The sequence below is a fragment of the Mixophyes fleayi genome, chromosome 1, assembly GCF_038048845.1.
Source record: "Mixophyes fleayi isolate aMixFle1 chromosome 1, aMixFle1.hap1, whole genome shotgun sequence".
Lineage (NCBI taxonomy): Eukaryota > Metazoa > Chordata > Amphibia > Anura > Limnodynastidae > Mixophyes > Mixophyes fleayi.
In genome coordinates this window covers 358,198,941-358,223,589 of record NC_134402.1, presented here as the reverse complement: position 1 = coordinate 358,223,589, position 24,649 = coordinate 358,198,941, and the positions used below count along the sequence as shown (strand labels likewise).

Below are 24,649 nucleotides of genomic sequence, written 5' to 3'. Positions count from 1 at the left end.
TCCAAAACACAAAACACGAGACACCAAAAGTCGCCGGTTCACATCCCTATTTATATTGCCTGGAGCACAAGGTTTATCTGTATTAATGATTTAGTACTCCATTATGACTCCATGTTTTACTTTATTAGGCTATGAGTATTTGGAGTATTATCAGAGTGTATTGCATTTATTAATTTACCTCCTATTGTTCTATGTTGCTTTTTGTAAATGTACGGTATTGGTTTATCTTTCTTTCAATAAAAAGATATTATAAAAAAAAAGATTGCAGATGTCGCCAGCACTCAATGAAAACAAAAATCTGCTTACAGTAGGACCCCACATATTTCTCATACTTTCAATATATTCCATATACCTTCAGCATCATTAGAATGTCTGAGAGAGTTCTCTGCAGAATCCTTCATCCTCATCTTCACTAGCTGTTGCCAAGCTTTTGAATGACTTATCAGATGGTTCTTGCTGCTTTGATGAAATGGCTCCAAAAAACAGGGTATGAAACTAAAAATAAATTGTAAACATTTAAGTTATCGATGCTTTACCATTGTGTCTGTGTATGATATAAATGTGTTGTAACCCCTTTATTGTGGTTATCTTCAAAGAGACCCTTTAACGAGGCACTCAAAAAACTCCATCCATATCTGGATGAAAATGAACACCATATAGATTTGTACCTGGTAACTGCTCCATTTGGGTGTGGGTGTGAGGGACCTGCTATCAACATACAAGTAGACCAGTCTAACCTAAATATTACGCACAATGTGAGTGCAACACCATCATGAGCTTGAAAAATTAGTAATACATTATAAAAACAACACATTTTTTCTTTTAGTCTTTCATTAACTAAATGGTAAAATATTTAAAGACTAATAAACTCCTTAATTTCAAACCTACATACTACCTATCTGACTTTATGATTCTGGCTAGGTTACTGGTGGAAGATGTTATGATTTTTCAGTAATCTCCAGCAGCCTATTTAGACTTTTTAAGACTGTTATGCTGGAAGTGTTTTAGGAGCTTATGTGTAATAATTTATTTTTCCCCCTCATTTAGTTTTAAGTGGATTTTGATGAGAACAAATGGGATAAAAAAAAAAAAAAAAAAGAAACATACCATCCACTTTATATTTACTGAATCAGTTTGGGTTCCCAGGCTAACAGTCCCACGCGACACTTCCCACTACCCTTCCCACAGGGTGTATCTGAAACAAGCCGAGCAAGCCTTGTTACCTCTCCCCTGTTAGCATCTCAATCAAATACATGGAAATTTTGTGTAAGAGGGTTATTGGTGTATTCAGTTTCTTTCAAGCAAGCCATATTGGAAGAGGAGAGTGAAGTGTAGTCTGGGACCATTAAAAGGAGTGGGAACCCCAGTGGATGCGCAACAGGAGAGTGAAAGTTAAAGAACCCAAAAGTAAAATCTTCAGATATGAACAGTTAAGGTAAAGTACATTGTCCAGTGTTAACATGACATTCCACTGCACCTGGTAAAACATGAAGTTACAGCTGAACCCACTACCACATCTTTATCAATGTGTCCTAAATCGACTTCAGGCAAATGAGTTTCTGTGAATAAATCAACCAATCCACACAGTGCATTGCTGCAAACTAAGTTTGCCAAAATGTTAGTCAGTGCCTACTCTGTTAGAGAAACATCTCCCTCCTAACATGCCAACCTGCTAGGGAGGAATGAATAGACCATTGTTGGCATATTCATGTTATTTCATGTGTCTTCTTCAGGTCAGTAATACACAGCTGTATACGTAATAGTGGAGACATAATATCACCAATCACCTAATGAAGTGTAGAGACCTGAAACATCAACCTCTGGCCAGAAGTGATGTCGGATCCAGCAAAATGATTGCCTACCAAATACTGTGCGTTGATCTTACTGAAATCCGGCCAAGCCCCTACATCTTAGTAGTTCTAGTGATAAGATTACCTTATTTGTCTCAATGTAAGAATTGTTTATAATGATATACACTTTTAAATTTAAATAGAATATTTCTTTCATATATCTCCAAGTCATAGTGCTTTTGTGCTTCCATTATCCTCCACTTTTGGATATACAGTATATCTATACATCTTTGGAGCACCAAGTGATCTCGGCTTAAAGCAGTCTTCAGGTAAGCTATATATCTTCCTCCTGTGCACTATTGTGTTACATTACAAACATTGGGGTATAGAATGCAGCCAGGGGTATTTGAAATATTTGAAATGGAAACTGTAGCTCCTCCCCTTCCATAACCTGTGCTTGTTTGTTTTTTTTTAAAAAAGATTGATCAAACATCAATGTTTGAGAGGCATATCTGGTATCAGTAGTTGATGGACAGTGCTGTTTCTCTTTTGCTATTTGAAAGTTCCTGAAGTACCTCTTGCAGTGGCGGAACTACTGGAGGTGTGGGCGGTGCAAGGCATCGGGGCCCATGAAGGTGTGGGCCAGCTGCCGCCGTCCAAACCGCCAGCGTTGAACAGGTTTTTTCCGGACTAAGGTGAGGCTCCCTCCAGCGCTGGTTGGATCACCTGTTAGTTGGTCAGGTAATCCGGCCACAGCCATTCCTCAGCACCACCGCCTGCCGGACTAAGAAAAGGCTCCCCCCGCTGGTCAGATCACCTGTTAGTTGGTCAGGTGATCCGGCCACAGCCTTTCCTCAGCACCGTGCTTCCAGATAGGAGATATGGAGCTGCTGTACATGCGCAGCTGCAGCAGCTCCTCCCATGGGCCATTGCGGATCTCAGCGTGCAGACTACAGAGATGAGTCGCACGCCACTTTGCTTTTATAAGGTTTTAGAATTGTGCAGCTAGTAGGTAATACACTCCACTGGACATGTCCATGGTATATATAATATAACACTACATAGCTACATTAGATTTAGAAAATGGTCAGAGAGTTATTTGAAGCCTGTGCAGTAACAGCTACTATGATAAAACCAAATGTGTCTAAATTGCCAAGTTAAAGAGGAAAATGTTAATTTATAGTTAACCTTTTTATAAAGCACCAGATTATTTTGGGGGTCAGACTGCAACTGAAAAATGTAGCAAACCATCTAGCCTTCAGTCCAGTGGAGTAACTAAACATTTTAGTGCCCTGGGCGAGACAGACACCGGCACCCCCATCTAAGTGAGAGTGACAATCATTGAGTGGGCGTGGTCAACCTACGGTGGGGGCGTGGCTAGTGCTTTACAAGTTCTAGACCGCACTGAAACCCCTCCCTCCCCATTCTTCACGTTTTGAAAGATCTTTATGTAATAAGCTTCAATAGAATCAAAGTACTTTAAATTAAGCTATCACATGATAGCTGTATAAAAATGAATTGGTTATTGAAATAAAACTCACTGAAACAAATTGAAACATAATTGTAATGGTACCATCTGTATCACACTGCTAGTTCATCACACTGTGACCGCCATCACAGTTAACCCTTTATCACACTGTGCCATGGAGCCAGCTTTATCACACTGTGCCCCCTTATCACCATCACACTAAATATATATATATATATATATATATACACACAAACACACGTACACACACGCACACACACATATGCACACAGACACACAATATAAAGAGCATCCTAGTGTCCGCCATATCATACAGAGAGCTTTCCTCTGACCGCCATACTATACAGAAAGCATTCCTATGATCGCCATACAATACAGAGAGCATTCTTGTGACCGCAATACAGATACCATCCTAGTGACCCCATATAATACAAAGAGCATTTTTGTGACTGCCTCATAATACTACCCCCTACTCATGAATGGTCCCCTCTTCAAAATTGTTAGCTCCAGGATCATCATAAAACCTCTAACAACATTAACTCCCCTCACCCAGTTTAATCATTAATCCCCCTCATTATCTTTTTCAGTCTCATCAAAAGACTGTATATTTGTGTGCCCAGAGTGTCTGTCCCCTGTATGTGTGTGTCCAGTGTATGTACCAGTGCATGTATGCCCAGTATCTGTATCTGTGTGTGCGTGATCAGTGTGTGTAACTGTAGTTTCTGACAAATTACCTACCATAAGATGTTTAGGGACAGCACAGTATAGCTTCAATTCATAGGAAGTATCTGGATCCTGGAATGTTGGGGGCCCTATTTTTTTTTAAAAAAAAAAAATTGGTGCATGAAATTTAGAAAACTAATAATTAGCCCCAACATTAAAATAATAGTAATAGTATTCCTATTTAATAAATAAACCTATTTTTCTCCCTCCAAACAGCCCCAGCAATAAATTAGCATTTACGTTTAATAAATATAACCATTTCCCACAACCATCCTTGGAATTAAATAATTCATATTTACATGTAATAAATAGCCCTCCTCACCAAATTCAGCCCCACAGTTAATTAATAGCTCCAAACCACCCCAGCGTTAAATTAAAGGTCCCGTCACTTCACCTTAAATTAATAGACCCCACTATTAAATTAAAAAGCTCCATCAATAAATTAAATTGACCCATCAGTACCCCACAAATAAAATAGTACCCATTAAATCAATAGCCTATCTCCCACCCATGTACTAAGACACCCAACCTCACTACACTCATATCACACATTATGTTAATACACCCCCTTCCCTCACACATTATGGCAGCATACCCCCCTTCCCTCATAAAGCATAGCAGCATGGAGCACACATCCCCCCTCCACAATAGCAGCATGCAGCACACATCTACCCCCTCCATAACAGCAGTATGCAGCACACACCCCTCCATAATAGCAGCACACATCCCCCCTCCAGAATAGTAGCACACACACCCCCCTCCAGAATAGCAGCACACATCCTCCCTTCATAATAGCAGCACACATCCCCCTCCCCTCCATAATAACAGCATACATCCCCCCTCCCCTCCATAATAGCAGCATACATCCCCCCTCCCCTCCATAATAGCAGCATACATCCCCCCCTCCACTCCATAATAGCAGCATACATAATACAATAATAATTGTTTTAATGCATGGTATCAATGTTTTTTTTAATGTGTGGTATCAATATTTGTTTTAATTTGTGGTGTGCCTCTATTTAGAGTGAAACAGTTGACTACAGGTAAAAAGTGCCTGGTGCAGGCTTATTGTGGAACGTTTTTTTTTTTTTTGTTACTTTGTTCGGAAATCAATTTGTAAATCATGATTGGCTTTGATTATGAGGATGAACTTGTTAAAGATCTTAATGGAGTTAATTACAATAAAGAGGTTCTCCTTACGAGACTGAGTAAGGAAATGAGAGGGATAATGAATATGATTGCAATGTATTGTGATGTTGTATTTAATTAATAATGGGGATGTGGAAATTAATGTTTATAAAGGGGGTGATGCTGTTGAAAGGATTGTTGATGGGTTTTTAAAAACAAAAAACAAAACAAGGCGTTTCAACATGTTGCCTATACACCAACTTTTACGGGTGAATGGGACAGATTTAGGTCCCAGGTGAATTTTATTTATCTGCAGCTATGGCTAACAGTATTCATCTTTTTAGGCTCGTTAAAATGTGAAATACTGTATATATTGTCACTATTTTCTGATTTGTATTAATGTATATGTATATTTTTTGGTGTGTTATATTCCTTGTATTATTGATCAATGAAAAAATATATTTACAATTTTATTGCTTCTCTAGGTCAATTTGATTTGCATGAAGAACTAACATAGTTTAGGGTGCTTCTTGTTTCCCACTTCGACATTTGATTTGCACCTTTCTTTGGATTTGCATCTCTTAAAATGTACATTAATATATTTTCAATTATTTCTAGGAGATATAGGCACAAGACGTTAATGGATAAAGTTTTGTTATGGGGAAAGGGGTTTGTTCACAGTTTTTATGTTATATATTTATATTTGTTATACTCGAAATTTGAAGTAAACCAAACAATAAGATAGTAAGTGTTGTTTTATTTTTGTGCGTGTATGTGAGGGAGGGGGGGATTTTTAGCACCTGGGCCCACAACTTGCTCGTTCCGCCACTGACCTCTTGGTAAGTTAGTTCTCAATTTAAAAGCACATAAATGTATGACCCAATATAGGCACTTTCATTGTTTAGAGTTAGGACTACCCTATTAGCAGAAGTGCCTTGACGGGGCGAGTGGCTTATTCAGTGTCGGACTAGGGCATGAAGAGCCCACAGAGGGAATACAATGGTAGAGGCCCACCAGAGAGGGTGTGGCCAGTCACTAGAGAGGCGTAACCAAACCACTAGAGGGGGTGTGGTAAGCCTTCGAAGGACAGCTAGCACCATAGTGTAGTATAGAAAGAATGCAGTGCGTATATAAAGAGTACACAGTCTTGGCCTGCCACTTAGATTGGGCAGAACAGTCACCAAAAATCCGCCCACTAGAATCAGAACACTTGACAGACTGTCCTGCTCTCTCCTACCTGTTCTTGTCACTTTCACCACACTGTGGCTGCTGGTTTCTTTAGTTGCGAAATGTCTGGATCCTGGAATGTTGGGGGCCCTATTTAGGAAAGTAAAATGGGTACATTTAGAAAATTCCAACCAGCCCCAGCTTTAAATCAATAGCACTCACAATTAATAATTAGGCCTTCTTCCAGCCCCAGCATTAAAATAATAGTATTCCCATTTAATAAATAAACCTATTTCCCTCCCTCCACAGAGCCCCAACAATAAATTAATAGTATTTACATTTAATAAATATACCTATTTCCCGCAACCGTCACTGCCATTAAATAATTCATATTCACATTTAATAAGTAGACCTCATGCTCCCCAAACTCACCCCCACATTGAATTAATAACCCTCAAACCACCCCATCTTAAAGTAATAGTCCCCACTGTCAGGGATAAGCCCCCTCTAGCTACTCCCTGATTAGATATCTTTTCATATATTCCAGCAGTCATACAGTATATCACCTCTATATTGTCAGGAAACTGCTCCTGAACCCCTTTATCGGTAACAAACCGCCCTCTGTGCACTTGTGACTTGGAAGCTTACTGTAAGTGAATACACAGGATTCCAGCCCAAATCTCACACTTACCTCTTCCTCTATGGCTACAGATTTCGCTGGTCCCTTTCCAACACAGACGCACGCTTCACACCTCTCAGCAACTGCCATCAGCTACGAATAAGGCCCGTAGCAAGCCTATGAAAGCCTATGACTTAATAACCCAATTGCGCACACTCTGTGCTCTAGTAGCTAAACCGTTAACCCTTCACACACTGGTTTCTAAAGAGTTAATCCAGCCAAGTAATCTGTCTCTTCTAAACAGGCAATGAATTCGTTTTAGTGCAATAAGGACATAACTATTAAATTGTTAGATTTAATATACAAAAAGTGCAATGCTTACAGAGAATAAAAAAAACAGTTAGATAAAGATTTGACATACAAGTAAAAAATTGCAAACAGTTATAAAAACAAATGGGATGAAAGTACAGAGCATAATTTATCATAATCTGTATGCCTGGGGGTAGGTAGAAAAGATGGACAGTACTTCAATCAGATTGATCCCAAAGAAACTGACCACTTGCCCCTTCCCAACACAGGTTTTTTAAGCAAAATGAAATGGGACGTTCTTCACAGGGGCGTGTTAATGCTAATAGGGGGGCAGGGATGTCCCTTGGGTGTCACTATAGTTTTCTCACAAATATTCCCAAAGTTTTGACCTTTAGGTAATTCTTCACAGATATATCCCACTGACATAACTCCCCCTTCAATAAACCGGTCATAATCTCCCGCACATTTAAATACCAAACATGACGGAATTATGACACTATGACATACCTTTTCCAAAGATGTGTGATTATAGCTGTTCCCAGATACCACCAGTACCTGTCATTCACAACCCTGGTGTGATTTCTGCTCCTCAGTATGGAGTGGCACCCAGATTTCCCAAAATATGAACTATGAAGACATTTTCCTTTGAAGACCATATTTCTATATACCTGTATAGGCATTTAAATGTGGCCTTTGTCTCCAAGATTCTCACCTAGGCATATGGCTCTCTGCATATCTTAAGCAGGTCTCCTCACAAAAGGGTTTGTTCAACCTAATTACCTCCTACTAATTGTTTCCTTTTTTAAAAACATTTGGTCAAACATTTATCTGAGTTGAAAATAAGGTTCATTTATGTATCAATGAGACATTTTATTTCGGCCCTGACATTCAATATTCTATTTCATCATATCAGATTTATGCTCTCATCCTGACACCCACTATTAAATTAAATTGCCCCACCATCACCCCACAAACACAATAGCACCCATTAATTAGCCACCACCTTCCTCACACACACATTACATTGACACAAGCCCCCTGCCAGTGCCGTAACTCGACATTTTAGTGCCCTGGGCGAGACAGTGCACCGGCGCCCCCCATCTAAGTGGGAGTGTCAATAGTCGAGTGGGCATGGTCAACCTACTGTGGGGGTGTGGCTAGCGCTTTACAAGTTCTAAACCGCACTGAAACCCCTCCCTCCCCATTCTTCACGGTCTGGCTTTGTAAGGATCTTTATGTAATAAGCCTCCATAGAATCAAAGTACTTTAAATGCAGCTGTCACATGCTAGCTGTATAAAAAAATGAATTGTTTTTTTAAATAAAACTCACTGAAACAAATTAAAACATAATTGTAACGGTACCATCTGTCCTCCATCACAGTTTCTCCTTTATCACACCGTGCCATGGAGCCATCTTTATCACATTGTGCCCCCTTATCACCATCACACGAAATTATTATATATATATATATATATATATATATATATATATATATATATATATATATATATATATATATATATACATATACACACACACACACACACACACACACACACATACACATACAATATAAAGAGCCTCCTAGTGTCCGCCATACAATACAGAGAGCATTCCTGTGACCTCCATACTATACAGAGAGCATTCCTGTAACCGCCATACTATACAGAGAGCATTCCTATGACCACCATACTATACAGAGAGCATTCCTGTGACCTCCATACTATACAGAGAGCATTCCTATGACCACCATACTATACAGAGAGCATTCCTGTGACCTCCATACCATACAGAGAGCATTCCTGTGACCTCCATACCATACAGAGAGCATTCCTGTGACCGCCATACTATACAGAGAGCATTCCTGTGATGGAGAGGGTGCAGAGGTTACAGCTGTATTTCGGGGGTCCAGGAGTCAGAATTGACAGGTGTCAGGGATCAGAAAGAAGGGAAACATATCTGGATAGAAACAGAGGGAACTGATATGCAGGGCAAGGAAAGGTCAATGATGGGGGCTCTGTACTGTACCGAGAGTTGGAAGGGGCACTGGAGTCATAGTTATCAGGAGCAGAGGTGAGAGTGTTGGTGGAACGCAGGGCTGTCAGGAGGAGCTGGGGATGCTGGGAGGAGCAGTCCTGGAAACAGAGAGCTGCTAACACACAGCATGTGATATAACAGACCAGTGCTTAGGGAGAGAACAACTAATGGAGCTGACAGATCCCCCTCCCCCTCACTTACTTAAGGTCTGTTCTCAGCTCCCCGCAGTGTTGGCTCTTCTGCACTGACAGCATGGTGACATCATCAGTGATGCTGCAGTGACAGGGAGCCTGCGTTTTTTTTCATAGTCCTTTCATGGACCAGCCACCACACTAGACCTCCCCCCTCTCGCGTCGGGGGGGGGGGGGGGGGTGCCGCGAGTTGGGGGGTGGGGCCACACATTTTTTTTAGGTTTTTTTTGTTTTTTTTTACTATGTAACACAGAGGGGAAGTTAGCGGGCGGCTGCTGCGCCCCGCGGGCTTGCGGGGTGACGGCACCGCCCGCACCACCCTAGTTACGGCTCTGCCCCCTGCCCTCACACACACTACATTGCCACAAGCTCCCTGTTCCATCACACACACATTACCACAAGCCCCCTGTGCCATCACACACACACTACAATGCCACAAGGCCCCTGTCCCATCACACACACACTACATTGCCACAAGGCCCCTGCCCATCAGACACACACACACACACACACACACACACTACATTGCCACAAGGCCCCTGTGCCATTACACACACACTACATTGTAACAAGGCCCCGTGCCATCACACACACACTGCATTGCCCCAAGGCCCCTGTGTCATCACACACACACACACAAACACTACATTGCCACAACCCTCCTGTGCCATCACACACACACACACACACACACACACACTGCATTGCCACAACTCTCCAGTGCCATCACACACTCATTGTGCCCCATCATGATCACCATGCTGTGCCTCCTTTATGATCACTGTGCCCTTATGATCATTCTGCGCCATTCATGCTGCTTTTCCCCCCTTCACCACATTGTGCCATGCTGCCCTCCCTTCATCACACTGTGCCATGCTGCCCCCCTACATCACACTGTGCCATGCTGCTTCTCCCCCTTCATCACACTGCGCCATGCTACTTCTCCCCCCTTCATCACACTGCGCCATGCTGCTTATCCCCCGTTCATCACACTGTGCCATGCTGCTTCTCCACCCTTCATCACAATGTGCCATGCTGCTTCTCCCCCTTAGGCTTATCATTCATTTGCAAATGTGTGTAACTGAGGGTTCTGCATTTTGTGGACAAATAGAATAGCAGTTATTTTTCTGGTTCACAGACCCCACCCTTTCAAGCACCTACTATTAACCTATAAATTGTTTGAGCAACTTCCATTTCTGTAGTGACCAGTTCCTTTCAGAAATTCCTGCTGCACCTATAATGTTACCATATGCCTCTTGGTAGGCCTGCTGGATTTTCTCCTTGTCCTGTAATGGACTTTAGTTGGACATACTGATTTTGGCAATGTCCCTCTTGTGCCACATTTTCTCCACTTATTGATTCATAGTCTTCTGTAATGTATGCCACCATATATTTAATAAACCTAGACCTAAAGGTCCAGTCTTCACCTATAGCAGCATCTATATCCCATAGCATTATATATGTTCATCGGTACTCCGTTACCCCCAGGTCTTAGTGTAATAGTATAAGTTTATATTTCTACACTGCATACAAACGATATTCATTAGACTAATTAGACCTGAATCAGCACAGAGCAAATACCAGATAACAAATGGTAACTGAATACAATGGGGAAAATTCAAGAGGTATCGAGAGGTATCTCTAGAAGGTCAGCGAGACACCGCACGGTGGAGATTTGACAGAAATCTCCGCTCATTTGGAAAATGAGCTACTGTAATTGCCGGCAATGTCTGAGCGCCACATTGCCAGTAATTAAACCTCCTCCCAATATGTAGAATAGTCAGGTTAAATCCAAAATAATAGCATGCTGTGAACAGAATAGCTGGGATCAATAAGCAGTGTCAAAAGTCCAACAGAAAACAAAACGGATATAGAGCACATATATTATTATTACTAACCTTTATTTACAGGGCGCCACATGAGGTCCGCAACGCCGTACAGAGGGCATACAACAAGACAGTACACGGTATAACAGAACAATACAATAAACAAATAACACTGCAACTCTCAACACAGCTACTGGGCTGCAAGGGGTATATGCAGTGCAGCCCGAAACCTGTACCCATTAGTGTGGGCGCAGCTAACAGAGAATGAGCCCCATAGAGGTTTTAAAAGGCACCTTGTGGACCATGACTATACCAGTAGGGTGCAACTAAGAAAACTGCAAACATTTTTTTTTTACAGGAACAGCTGATCTTTAGGGTTCATCACAATCACTTTCAGTGCTAGCAGGTGTATCTTTAAACATGATTTAGTTAACGCTAAACACAGCTAGAGCCCCATTATGAAATAGCTGTGCACATTTATGCAACCAAGGTTTTGTAGGTTTTTTATTTTAACTTATTTTACCTAAAAAAATGACAATTTTTTTACACTTGAATTGTTTGGTTGCAAGGTCACATTAAAGGTGGAAAAATGTATGGTATGATTAATCTTCATTTCAGGCTTTACATCACAAACACCTGCAATTTAAATAAGGGTGTGTAGACTTTTTATATCCACTGTACATGCTTGTATCTAACTCGGTAGTCCCCTCTCCGTGTATCTGTGTCAGATCTCTACTGCTTGCAACATTTATAGATAGAATATAGCCTGCATCTAGCAGTGTCTGACTTGTCAGCTACTGATATACATTACATTGACAATAGGGGGAGACCTGAGACTAAAATGGCATATACTGTGGGAAGAATCACATCATTTTGTTTTTTGCTTCTCCCCCCAAATGCAATGCAATTAAAACAAGTTACTTTTCACATTGATACAAAAAATATGACGTTTGCCAAGGTATGCAAGGCAATCCAAAACAATATTTTCAGTTTAACCAACACCTAGCGCAGAGGTTGGCAACCCCCAGCATGCAAGCAAGACATGACACGCAGACTACTTCTGTCTGACACGCTGGCGCTCCACAGCTGCTTTACTAAAGCAGTCAATGATGGCCGAAACAGAGCTTCATTTTCGGCCGTCAGTGACTGCTTTAGTGAAGCAGGTTCCAGGTTTCTGGAACGGAAGAAGTGTCTCTAAAGGTAAGTATGAGGAACACTATGAATTGAGGGGCACAACTATGTGGCATATTATGAATTATGGGACACATTTATGTGGCATATTATGAATTGGGGGCACAGCTAATTGGCATAACATGAATTGGGGGCACAGCTATGATGAAAAGTATGAATTGGGGGCAAAACTATGAGGCATCATATGAATTTGGGGCTCAACTATGTGGCATGATACAAAGTGGGGGCACTACTGTGTCATTATATGAATTGGGGGCACTACTATGTGGCATAATTTTAACTGGGGCACTACTGCACTACCATGTGGCATATCATGAGCGTTTATTTCTTGGTCCCACTGCTATTAATATTATGATGTTAACATCATAAAATAAGATATATATATATATATATATATATATATATATATATATAAAATATGCTCGCACACACCCAACTGGCACACCTGGGCTCGACTAGATTTTGTCCAGTGCACTTATAGAAAAAGATTGTCAACCCCTGACCTAGCATAGCTGAAATGTGGTCTGGTCAAGAAGTGTTTCATACTTTACAGAATACCTTGTTATAAGATGCAGGATGAGGTAGTTCCGTTTCTATTATTGTATGCAAGTTTGGGTATTCAGGAGCAGTCTTCGTCAATAACTTGGGACTATAAGTAGGAAGCAGAAGCTGACTCCTGACATTTTCTTTAGAGCTTTTATCCAAAATATTGGATCCTCTACCTTTTTTCACTGAAGGGATAGACCTAAATTGGAAATTTATCGATTGTATGAATAGTTTCATTGTTAAATTAGTTATTGTTATTGGTAAAGCAGAAAGCGACAGAAAAACAACAGACTCCAGATATACGTATAAGTTGTGGAATTCTAAATTGTATAAAACTGAAGTATAATAGTACCTTGACCATGGAACATATGTAAATTGAATTCACTAATTGGATCATGCAGATCTGGACAACAAAAGTCAGTTGGTCATTTTCCCTAAAAATATACTTACCAAGCTTACAGATACTTTTATGGTTTCTATGCATCTAAAAAAATTCAAGCAGACTTCTTCATTTGTCCTCCTGCGTTGGGTGCAGTACACATTATAGCTACAATATCTGTTATGGTCTTCTGAAGGTTTATTAATTTAATTAATTAATGGCATCATTAAGACTTGTACTGTTATTAATTACTTTTCAGTGCAGTGGTTTTGCAATGGACAAATGGACAAAAATCCATAATCCGTAACCCACATTATTTATGGCAAGTCAACCAACTATTTCAGGCTTAACATGGGCAACTGTGCATCACATGTCTACCAGAAAATTTAATGTCAGAATTTAAAAACAGAATTTCAGCAAAATCAGAGAAATTGAGGTTTACTAATTTAAAATGGTATTAACACCTACACTGTCCCAACAATGAGTCAAGAATTGCATATGATTAAGATGTATGAAATGTATTGTTAAAATCAGCAAATAAAATACACAAATAAATAAAAACACAGTAAATATTAGATTGAGATTGATTTGTTATAAGTCCTGAATTTCTTGGACAAGGGTCAGGGATACCTACTTTTTTCTGCAACATTTTTCACAGTTACATATTTTCACAGATTTTGTGGTGACATGGTGTATTGAGCGCTGATTGTGTTGTTTTGTTTATACATTTTGTCTGCAGCTCTATAATAATGCCTTTGTGATCTGTGATCTCCTCAGTAACGGTAAAGAGTCCTATACCAGCACTAAATGAGGACAAATTTTCTTCCAATATTTTAAGATTAGAATCAATTAGATCAAACTTTGGTGAGATGAAGCCACTTAATAAAGGAGAAACAAATTCAGGGAAGCCATAGAGAGGCCAAGAATAAGAAAAGTCCTTACCAACAGTTTGCAAAATGTAGAGTTCAAAAAAGAAAGGGAGCGAAATTTTAGACACACAGGGCCTGATTCATTAAGGCACACATACTGAGCACAATGTGTTTTAAAATGCGCGTAAGTTGGGTATACGTACACTCAAATTCATCAAGGAGCGGATGTGAAGATATGTGAGGTGATGAATATGGGTGTAGGTCTGCTTTGCTAGACAAGACACTATAGTATATTTCCAATACATATGTGGAATATAAAATCACAAAAGAATGCACAGAAAAAAAACTATTCTATTATCGTTACTTGTTAATAATATAGGTATTAATGATAATTGGCATGGCCTTACTGTACATTGACTATGGGCAAACACCCCTTCCCCACCCATTGTAATATATACCATCTTGTACTTCTGAGGTGTCCATTCCTACCACAGAGGCGTGTGTAACAGTTCTTGATAAAACTTTAAGAGCAATAAACACCATTCTGCTTTCAAGATCCGTAAATCGTAGGCTGTAGTAAGTATCCTTTACGCTCAAACTCATGAACTGAACAAGGCTGCCTTCTGTGGTGTATGAGTCTGTTCTGGGCATTCGCAAAGTGACTTTGCGGACTGTACGCACAAAATTGCAATTTACATTCCTTGATATATCAGGCCCATACTCTTTAGAATTAATAACATGATTGGTCTTGAACAGACAACATAAAATAGAAAGGGAAATAGAAATATTACAAGCTGAATTGGAAGATTCTATTAACTTTGTCACGGCTCCGAGTGGTTTTGTAGATCCCTTGCCTCTGTCTATAGGACTTGCCCAGGAGTGCGGAGTCTAACGGATAGGAGGTATTCACCAGCGATCCCCGCAAGGGGATATGGACTCCGCTGCTCCTATTCCGCAGGTCGCGGTCTCCCAGGCAAGGACTGACAGAGGATAATGGAGGCAACACACAATGACACGGTGGATGAGATGACACAGAGTAAAGCGTTCAGGATTCACAGGCTTCAGCAATAGTAGTATAAAACACTGGAGATGGTAGCAATGCTGTAAAATAGTATATTGATAGATGGTACAATAAAATGGAAGAATATATATATATATATATATATATATATATATATATATATATATATATATATATATATAACGGCAGATATTGAATACACGGCAATTAGGACACAGGCAGGATGCAGATCACATTATGCTATTTCATAATTGGTAACTCTTGACAACTACATGGGATGAGTAAACAATAGTTCAAACATAGGGTGACAAATGGAGAATGCGTGGATCCGATAATGTAACACACGGCAGATAGATGTGAATCACTGGTCATCAACAGTTCCGAGAGAATGAGAATGTAAAACTGTTGATCCGAGGATAAAGATGAATCTACGTAGCAGGTGGGTTACAGGTATCACGATAGAACAGCAATAATCGTTGAACTAATGTTCTACTAATAACAGTCCCAAAGATATAGTTGAACAGAAGAAACTTCAAACAGTTCATTAACTAGAAGTAGCAAGAATGAGGAGTATCCTAGCCGAGTATAGGACTGCAGATGACTGATGTCTTCCAATAAACATATGAATGAAGAAAGCAGCACTGTTAGGTCAGCAGGGTAAAAGCAGAAACATGAACCATAGAACTAGCTGCAGACCGTAGTACTTTAGCAGGTAGATTAATCACAATGAAAGTCTCAATAAAACCCAGCATTGGAAATACAACAGCAGGTGTGCAGGTTTAACCACAGGTGCAGCAATCAACTCACAATGAATGTTCAACATGAAGCTTGATAGCAACCGAGGAGTTCAGCAGACCAGCATGGAACTACAGGTACCAGGTACAGTGATGGTAGATTGCAAAAGTCCAGCGAGCAGGTAACAGCAGCGAGAGGTTCAGCGGGACAGTGTGGAACTACAGGTACCAGGCATAATGGTTGTAGATGCAGAAGTCCAGCAAGCAGGTAACAGCAATGAGAAGTTCAGCGGGACAGCGTGGAACTACAAGTACCAGGTAGAATGGTTGTAGATGCAGAAGTCCAGCAGACAGGTAACAGCAATGAGAAGTTCAGCGGGACAGCGTGGAACTACAAGTACCAGGTACAATGGTTGTAGATGCAGAAGTCCAGCAGACAGGTAACAGCAACGAGAGGTTCAGTAGTAGCAGCCAGGACTAAGGCAGACAAAGTAACACAAAGAACAGGCAATGAGCCAAGGTCCATTGGTAGTTTACGTAATACTCTAGAACCAATGAGAATCGAAGGGCGGCCCGAAGAAGTAGTCAGGAACACCTGTGCAAAGGTAGTATCTTAGAAACAGGAATAAGCTCAATCACAGTTCCCAGAGGCAAGTCACAGTGCCGGCACCTATCTCTGGGACCGGCGTGTGACAAACTTACAGTAAATTACCAAAGCTAAGTTAGATAAAATTGAAAATGATGAAATGTCAAGAAATATTTAGAAGAATTTAGCCCAGTCGGCAACTGCAGTACAGCAACAGCCAGCTAGACTTACAATGGCACCTGCTGGATTCAAATAAATTGAGGAGATACAGTGCCCAGTCAGCAAAGGACCACACAAGAGCCCTGAAGGCTCCAGTAGCGACAGCCAAGAGACGGTGGCGTCAGGATCTGGCTACCCACCCTTTGGAGCTGAGTTTAGCTTGAGCAAGTCTCTGGGAAATATTTTGGTTGGGAAATTGAAAAATTAAACCTTCCAGCCCAGACTTTGTGACGCCAAGGGTGGATAGGAAGGTCAGTCCCCTTCACCCTGGCAGTGCATGGATGGGGGAGGAATACACCTCCTTGCTACTCAAAAAAATGTTGCAACATGTGAAATCTGTCAGGCTGATATGCGTGCTAGCTGTGTAAATCAGTCTGGATTGGTTAAAGAGCAGAGTGCTGGATTACCCCTGGTAACATTTGTGTAAAATCTTAAAAAGAGGCAGTAAAGCCCATTGTAATATATACCATCTTGTACTTCTGAGGTGTTGATTCCTACCACAGGTGTGTGTAACAGTCCTTGATAAAACTTTAAAACAGCATTCTATTTTCAAGATCTTTTATGGCGCCTATTACCTGCTGCATTCTTGTGACCTACAGAAAAGAGCTAAACTGTAAGCCGTTCCCCATCTGTCTTGTATTCAACTCAGTGTCCTGAGTCAACTCTCTTCCAGCTACCCAGCAGTCCTGATGCAAAGTAAGTGATCAGGAGGAACCAGCTAGTCACTAGAAAAGAGGTGCTGCAGCAGTTATAAACACCCTAAAGTAAGTGAGAACTAAGTGGTTAGATGTGCCTGTGAAGGATCTTGGTGATGGCAGTGACTACTCTCTTACAACTAGTGCACAGTTGGCACTCAGTCTGTGAGTGTCAGTGTCCAAGAACACTAGTAGCAGTGGTCAATAATGACAGGTTACTGATGGTAACCTGTCAAATAAACTGATGAGAGATAATAGAAAGGTTTACAACGTAAGCCCTTCCTGTCAGAACTAGAACTGGAGTAGAAATGGCTTTCGATAGAGGGGATTCCAGATTTGTTCTATGCCAAAATATTCCTACTGTAAAAATACTACATATAGGAGCCTATTTATCAGCAAATATTAATATCTGAGCTATTTAGCATTACCCTAACTCAGAAAATATCAGAGGACTACCACAGAATACCACAGTACCCATTATTCTCAATGGGGATTGTGGTCTGTACCTATTTACCAAGCTCCGAAAAGCTTAACTTCACTGAGCTTGTTCCTGTAAGTATGTATAGCTCTTGGGAGAGCATCGCCAGGAGGAAACTTCTGATCCCTCCCTGGCACGTTAGATACTCCTATCCCTCCCTCATCTGACTCTGCCTACATATGGTCACACATGTTACATAAAGGCTCAGAACCTGGAGTATTGAGTAGTACAGTGATTGCAGAGACAGCCTCTTATTGGATGGGCTGTCTTGGCGTGACTTTTTCATAAATAGGTCTGAAACTTCATACCTTATTGCTGCGAAAAGTGGCAATAAGGGATGATAATGGGGAAATATTGCAGTGGGATATATATACATACACTTTCCTGCTTAAAAACCATACAATTCACACTACCTGCAAAAGTAGTGTCAGTGCTTGTGCAGGAATATAAATGGCAGTGTTAATTTATGTTTGAATCCTTAATCTGTATACACCCTTTAGTTATTTACCTGTCCTGAATCATGATTCATAGATGTTTGGAGATATGTGTAAGAGATGAGTGGGTGGGGATGCTTAGATATGTGATTCTTACTACATAGCTACTTGATTATTTGGGGAACTGCATATAGGTTTCTACACCCCATAAAAGATGAATATCTCTGTGGTGTGGATGAGGGTAATTGGGCATGCACAGTGTCCCCAGGATGTAGGTCTAAGCAAATATTAATTTATAAAAGAGAAGGGTGTTCATTTGTAGATTGTAAATATCCCAGCACTGGCCTGATCGTAAAATTGACGTTTTATAGTATAAGATGCTCAGGGTACTTGGTAAAATTTTAATTTTAGGCTGATTAAAAGAAAATTAGTAACCCCAGATAAATCCAAATTACAGGGTGTCCCAGATGCAGAGGGAGATTTTAATGTATTATAATTTTATTTAACAATGCAACATGTCTACTGTTATAACAAGACATGGCCAGTGCTTCCTATAAACTGGTGTGATAATCTTAATATTTAAAGAAGAATATCACTGGGCACACCTTGTTGAAAATGTTATTGCCAGTTAATTTGTATTCATCCCAACTATATCTTAGCATTCAGTCTAAGGGGAAACGTATTTGGGGTTTCCTACATTAAGTGGATTTTCTCACAGAGTGTTTTGAAATGCACAGTTGAACAAACAGGGAACATCATCTGAAGAAATCCAGAAATAACCTACATCTGCTGTAGCTTAACTCTGCACTACTCCTCTAACTGCACTGGACGTTGCAGCTAGATAGTTCTTTAAATTCCCTCAAATGTGTTGCCTTTTATTCTTAAATCGCAATTTTTAGCAAATTGCTTTTTGTACTCTTCTTTCATAGCATTATCTTTAGGACTATATCATCCTTCACCATTCCTGCAACACAAACATCTGTCCATATAGCCCATTCATGTGAGTGAGCACACTCTCTTGGCTGAGAAGCAATCCCACACATGAATGGTCTCAGGATGCTTTACTGTTGGCAAGACACAGGACTGATGGTAGCGCTCACCTTTCCTTCTCCGGACAAGCGTTTTTCCAGATGCTCCAAACAATCTGAAAGGGGAATCATCAGAGAAAATTATTTTACCCAAGCAGTCCAATCCCTGTAGCTTTTTCAGAATATCAGTCTGTCCCTGATGTTTTTCCTGGAGAGAAGTGGCTTCTTTGCTGGCCTTCTTAACACCAGGCCATCCTCCAAAATTCTTCACCTCACTGTGCGTGCAGATGCACTGACACCTGCCTGCTGCCATTCCTGAGCAAGCTCTGCACTGGTAGTGCCCCAATCCCACAGCTGAATATACTTTAGGTGACGGTCCTGGCGCTTGCTGGACATTCTTTTACGCCCTGAAGCCTTCTTCACAACTCCTCTCTCCTTGAAAGTTTTGATGATCCGATAAATGGTTGATTTAGGGGCAATCTTACTAGCAGCAATATTTTTACCTGTGAAGCCCTTTTTGTGCAAAGCAATGATGACTGCACGTGTTTCCTTGCAGGTAGCCATGGTTAACAGAGGAAGAACAATGATTTCAAGCACCACCCTCCTTTTAAAGCTTCCAGTCTGTTAATCTAACACAATCAGCATGACAGAGTGATCTCCAGTTTTGTCCTCGTCAATACTCTCACCTGTGTTTACCAGAGAATCACTGACCTAATGTCAGCTGGTCCTTTTGTGACAGGGCTAAAATGCAGTGGAATTGTTGTTTTTGGGATAAAGGTCATTGTCATGGCAAAGAGAGACTTTGAAATTAATTGCAATTCATCTGATCACTCTTCATAACATTCTGGAGTAAATGTAAATTGCCACCATAAAAACTGAGGCAGCAAACTTTGTGACGAATAATATTTATGTCATTTTCAAAACTTTTGGCCATGACTGTACATCAGGCCCATATTAGTCATGTTAATATATCTCTTACATTTTACCTGTGTGCGCACCTGGGTGTAAAAATATCTCAGGAAAGTGTAAAATTAGGCAATGTACAATAAAGTTTAACTGCAAAATTATATTTATAAAATATATAGATTATTTGTACTTGACTTACTCTAAGACTGTACCATGTGAGTTTTGAGATGATGTACTATACTCTGTCTCTGCTAATGTTGCCAAAATAAAGTTTGCTTCAAAGACCATATCATCCATGCTGAAAACAATTGGTCTAAAAGCAGATTAAAATGGAGCAGTTAGTGGTGTTTAAGTAATAACCATATAACTTGACTTGATTAAACAAAAAATACAATAAAAACAAGAGTCATAAACATTTAAATATCTTAAAAGAAGTTTTACACATAATACCTACTGTCCTGACTTGCTGAAATTAATTGTAATAAGAGCACTGGTTGTCTCTGCAAATGACAAGAGCCCCTAGAAATAAGCAACATAACACATTTTTACATGATGATTTTTTTTTATATTTTATTATATAGCATAAACTAATTTTACTCTGTGACAAGAATATTGCAATTTCCAATTTAATATATCAGATTCTACATGCTGTGAGCACTGCCTGTGGAAGGTTAACTCCACCCAGAAGAAAAGCTTTTGATAATATGCAACACAAGGCAGAAAGAGGATTTTTTTTCCTTCCCTGCTTCCACCCTGATAGGATACACAGACACAGCTCCTAGCTGAGCATGCTGGAAACTGTAAGTTGAATGCAATGGAGGTTTGTGTATATGTGATGTGGCCTGGAAGGCAATTTATATTAGAGGCTGGCTAGTGTGAAAAATGGATTATAATGGAAAATATGTAACTTCATGTCTAGTAATAGTGTTGCAATGCTGTGAATAGTTATTAAGACAATGTGATGTTGTAGATTTGATAATGGAGTTTGTGTGATTAATATGTGTATATATCATACTTGCCAACTCTCCCTGACTGTCAGGGAGACTCCCTGAAATAGGGGTGATCTCCCTCACTCCCTGAAGAGACTGGCATTCTCCCTGATGCTGAGCCAGTACAAGACGTGGTTGGCTTCGCCATCTGTGGCATGATGACACTGTTCAGAAATTGTGTCCTATGTCCATGTATTGATGCCTATGGAGGTGGCCATTTTTACGGAGACCAAGATTTAATCAGAGACTGACAGGTAAGACAACATGACTTCAGTAATGGAGACAGAAATGTAAAAGACACTTCAGTCTCTAGAGATTCATTAGCTGCTTTTCTTTAACGCATAGTTGCCTACTCTCCTGGAATGTCCGGGAGACTCCTGCATTTCTGTGAGACCTCCCAGGAGAGCAGGGCAACCTTCCGGTTCTCGCCCCTGCAATAGATAATTTGGAGGCGGGGCTTAATGATGCAAATATCGTGTCATCCGTGCCCCTGCTGTAATTGGCCAAAATTGTGACAATCGTTTAGGGGACGGAGCCAAAAGGATGTGATTCGTCAAGACCAGCCCCTGCACACCCACCTCCCCCGGTATCTCCCTGAAGCCAACGAGGAAAAGTTGGCAAGTATGGTATATATTCGAGATAGTGGAATAATTGAGCAGTATGGCTGGATATACTGTTAAGATGGCTGACAATGTGCCTTGTTGCTGTTAACTCCTTCAATGCTGTAATACAATTGTGGGACTATATATATATATATATATATATATACATTAATTTATGAGACACAGTGAAATAGGATTATGGTGTTTGAATGGAATATATAGAGTTTGTAATCTTTGTCTTTGGTTTAAAGTGTCCTGTATTTCCTAAGATATTTAGAATGGATTGTGAAAAGATGGAAGGTAGTTTGTAATGGGAAATTTTGAAATAATGCGATTCTTTGCTGGAGAAATTGAGTTTATGGAATGATAGCTACTATGGAAGCAAGGTGATATACAAGGCTGAGTTTCAGACAAAAGAGAAAATGGAGGTTGATCTAATCCCTACATACCTCAATATGGCTGCCATTGTAAGATAATAGGATCATCATGACCTGGCAAAATGGCTCCTATGTGAGGTAAACAATTTATTTGCTGTTATGCTTGAAGTTTATATGTGAGATAAATGGTAGAAGTTTATATGTGAATAAATGGTAGAAGTTTATAGTGTGAGATGTTGTGAAATGAATGGAGGAGTGAAATGTGTTTTGAATGCTTTAAATGGAGTCTCTTCGCCCACAGCTTCCCCCTTCCCCCCCCACACACAATACAGTCACACACCTTTTAAACAATAGGTGAAGCTGACTCACACACCATCACACCATACAATAGCTGATAAATAGACACACACAATGACTTGTATATTTATAAAACAGGCAATTAGTGTAATGTATTGTATGAACATCTATGCTATACCACCCATGTTAATAGAGCATACGAGACATTTTGAGTTTGTATAATTTACTCTGTATACTGTTTCATAATATATTTGAGTTTTACAACTAGAATGTTAATTAAGAATACACAACATTTTAAATGAAGCTACATCTTGTGTGCAGTTTTTTTGTGGAGATATAAGAGTAAGTTATTATATAAATATTGGTCCTGTGGATTTAGGGAAAATAAGAATTATATTCTTTGGTTACATCAGAACTATCTTTGCAAGGAGTTAGTTGATGGTTATAGTCATAAATAATGTTATTAAATGGGTTTCAACACATCTGTCAGACTATTAGGAACATAGACAGACACACATTTACACCCTGCAACAATGAAGTTATAAAAAAATAATTGTAAATGGTAAATTACTGTCAAAAAACCTAATCCTGGCCAGTAAATAGGAAAATAGCAATTTTAACAGAGAGCATGTTAGGGATTCTTACAGGCCACAAATGGTATTACTAACTAACATACTTCTGGCATACACAAAAACAAGAACCCACATATTTTTGTACTTTACTCCAGAAAAGATCAGAGGTGTTTTGTACCTCATACCCCTGCTGGACTTCCAAAATGGTCAGTGACACATTGATAACTTTGGAAATCTCCAAGAATTAAATAATTTTAAACTTAAAGAAACAAGCCCTTTGTCACTCACCGGACTGTGAGTGCCATTTCTCCTGTGTTCAGGAACCGTGGCCGTCCGCCATCCTGAGGGTCTGCGCATGTGCAGCCCTTATCAAACCTTCAGTACCTGTTGCTTTTAATTGATTGGATGATCAGGCAACCCTCCCTATTTAAACCACCTGTGATCATTACCTGGTTGCCTGATCTTGGAGTCTCATTCCCCATGAGCCTCTGAAGGTGTTCCTGTGTTTCCTCGTGTATATCACCTCCAGCTGATTCCTGTTGACTGCTATTGTGGTTTCCAGACCACTTCAACTGTCCTATGTTCATCGTGCCTGCACTCAGCTGATTCCTATCTGCTATTACTACCGGACTCCTGTTTGTTTCAACTCTCCTGTGTTCATCGTGCCTGCACTCAGCTGATTCCTATCCGCTGCCTCCGTTACTACTACAGAGTTCCTGATCGTCTCAACGCTCCTGTGTTTATCGTGTCAGCTCTCCGCTGCCTCCGTTACTACTACAGAGTTCCTGATCGTCTCAACGCTCCTGTGTTTATCGTGTCAGCTCTCCGCTGCCTCCGTTACTACTACAGGGTTCCAGACCGCCTCTACTCTCCCGTGTTCAGCGTGCCTTCTCTCCGCTGCCTCCACCACTACTACTGGATACCAGACAGCCTCAACTCTCCCGTGTTCTTCATGTTTCCAGTTCCACTTACTACTGCTTCCTGAGTATTGCTTAGTTGATTCTGGATTACCTGCCGTGCGCTGCACCAACCTGATTACCGCTTCCACCCTCCAGTGGTCTCTCCTCCTGCCGGCCTTCAGCCGTTCAGGTATCCCTGCACGTCTCTCTGACAGCCTGCTCTCCTGAACCGCGGTATGCATACTTTCCATTGACTTTGCTTTTGTATTGCATATCCATCTGGACTGAGTTGTGTTCTCCTCTGGAGCCTCCTATCCACTGAAGCTATTGTTACCATTGACTTTGTTTCCTATTGCCTGGATAGCTATTGTGACTTTGTATACTTCAAGCAGTGCTTGTCAGTTATCGTTGTATTGTGGATATCATCGTGGGATTCAGTTCTGTGTGCCCCGTGTATACTCTGCTTTACATTCATCTCCTCGTGCCCCTCCTCACATATATATAGCAGTGGTACAACTTGCTGACGCAGACCACTGACTCCTGTTCC

At 40.5% G+C, this 24,649-nt stretch overlaps 1 protein-coding gene across 1 annotated transcript in view; it reads right to left on the bottom strand.

Annotated features, from left to right (window-relative positions):
* Positions 1-267: 267 nt before the first annotated feature.
* Positions 268-24,649, bottom strand: part of RAD9B (RAD9 checkpoint clamp component B) — a 111,948-nt gene continuing 87,566 nt past the window's right edge. The window contains exons 8-11 of the mRNA XM_075211516.1: positions 20,821-20,885; positions 20,566-20,679; positions 13,030-13,216; positions 268-495 (exon numbers count right to left, since the gene is read on the bottom strand). Of these exons, the coding sequence (XP_075067617.1) occupies positions 364-495; positions 13,030-13,216; positions 20,566-20,679; positions 20,821-20,885 (498 nt within the window). The 3' untranslated portion in view covers positions 268-363. The remainder of the gene's footprint in view (positions 496-13,029; positions 13,217-20,565; positions 20,680-20,820; positions 20,886-24,649) is intronic.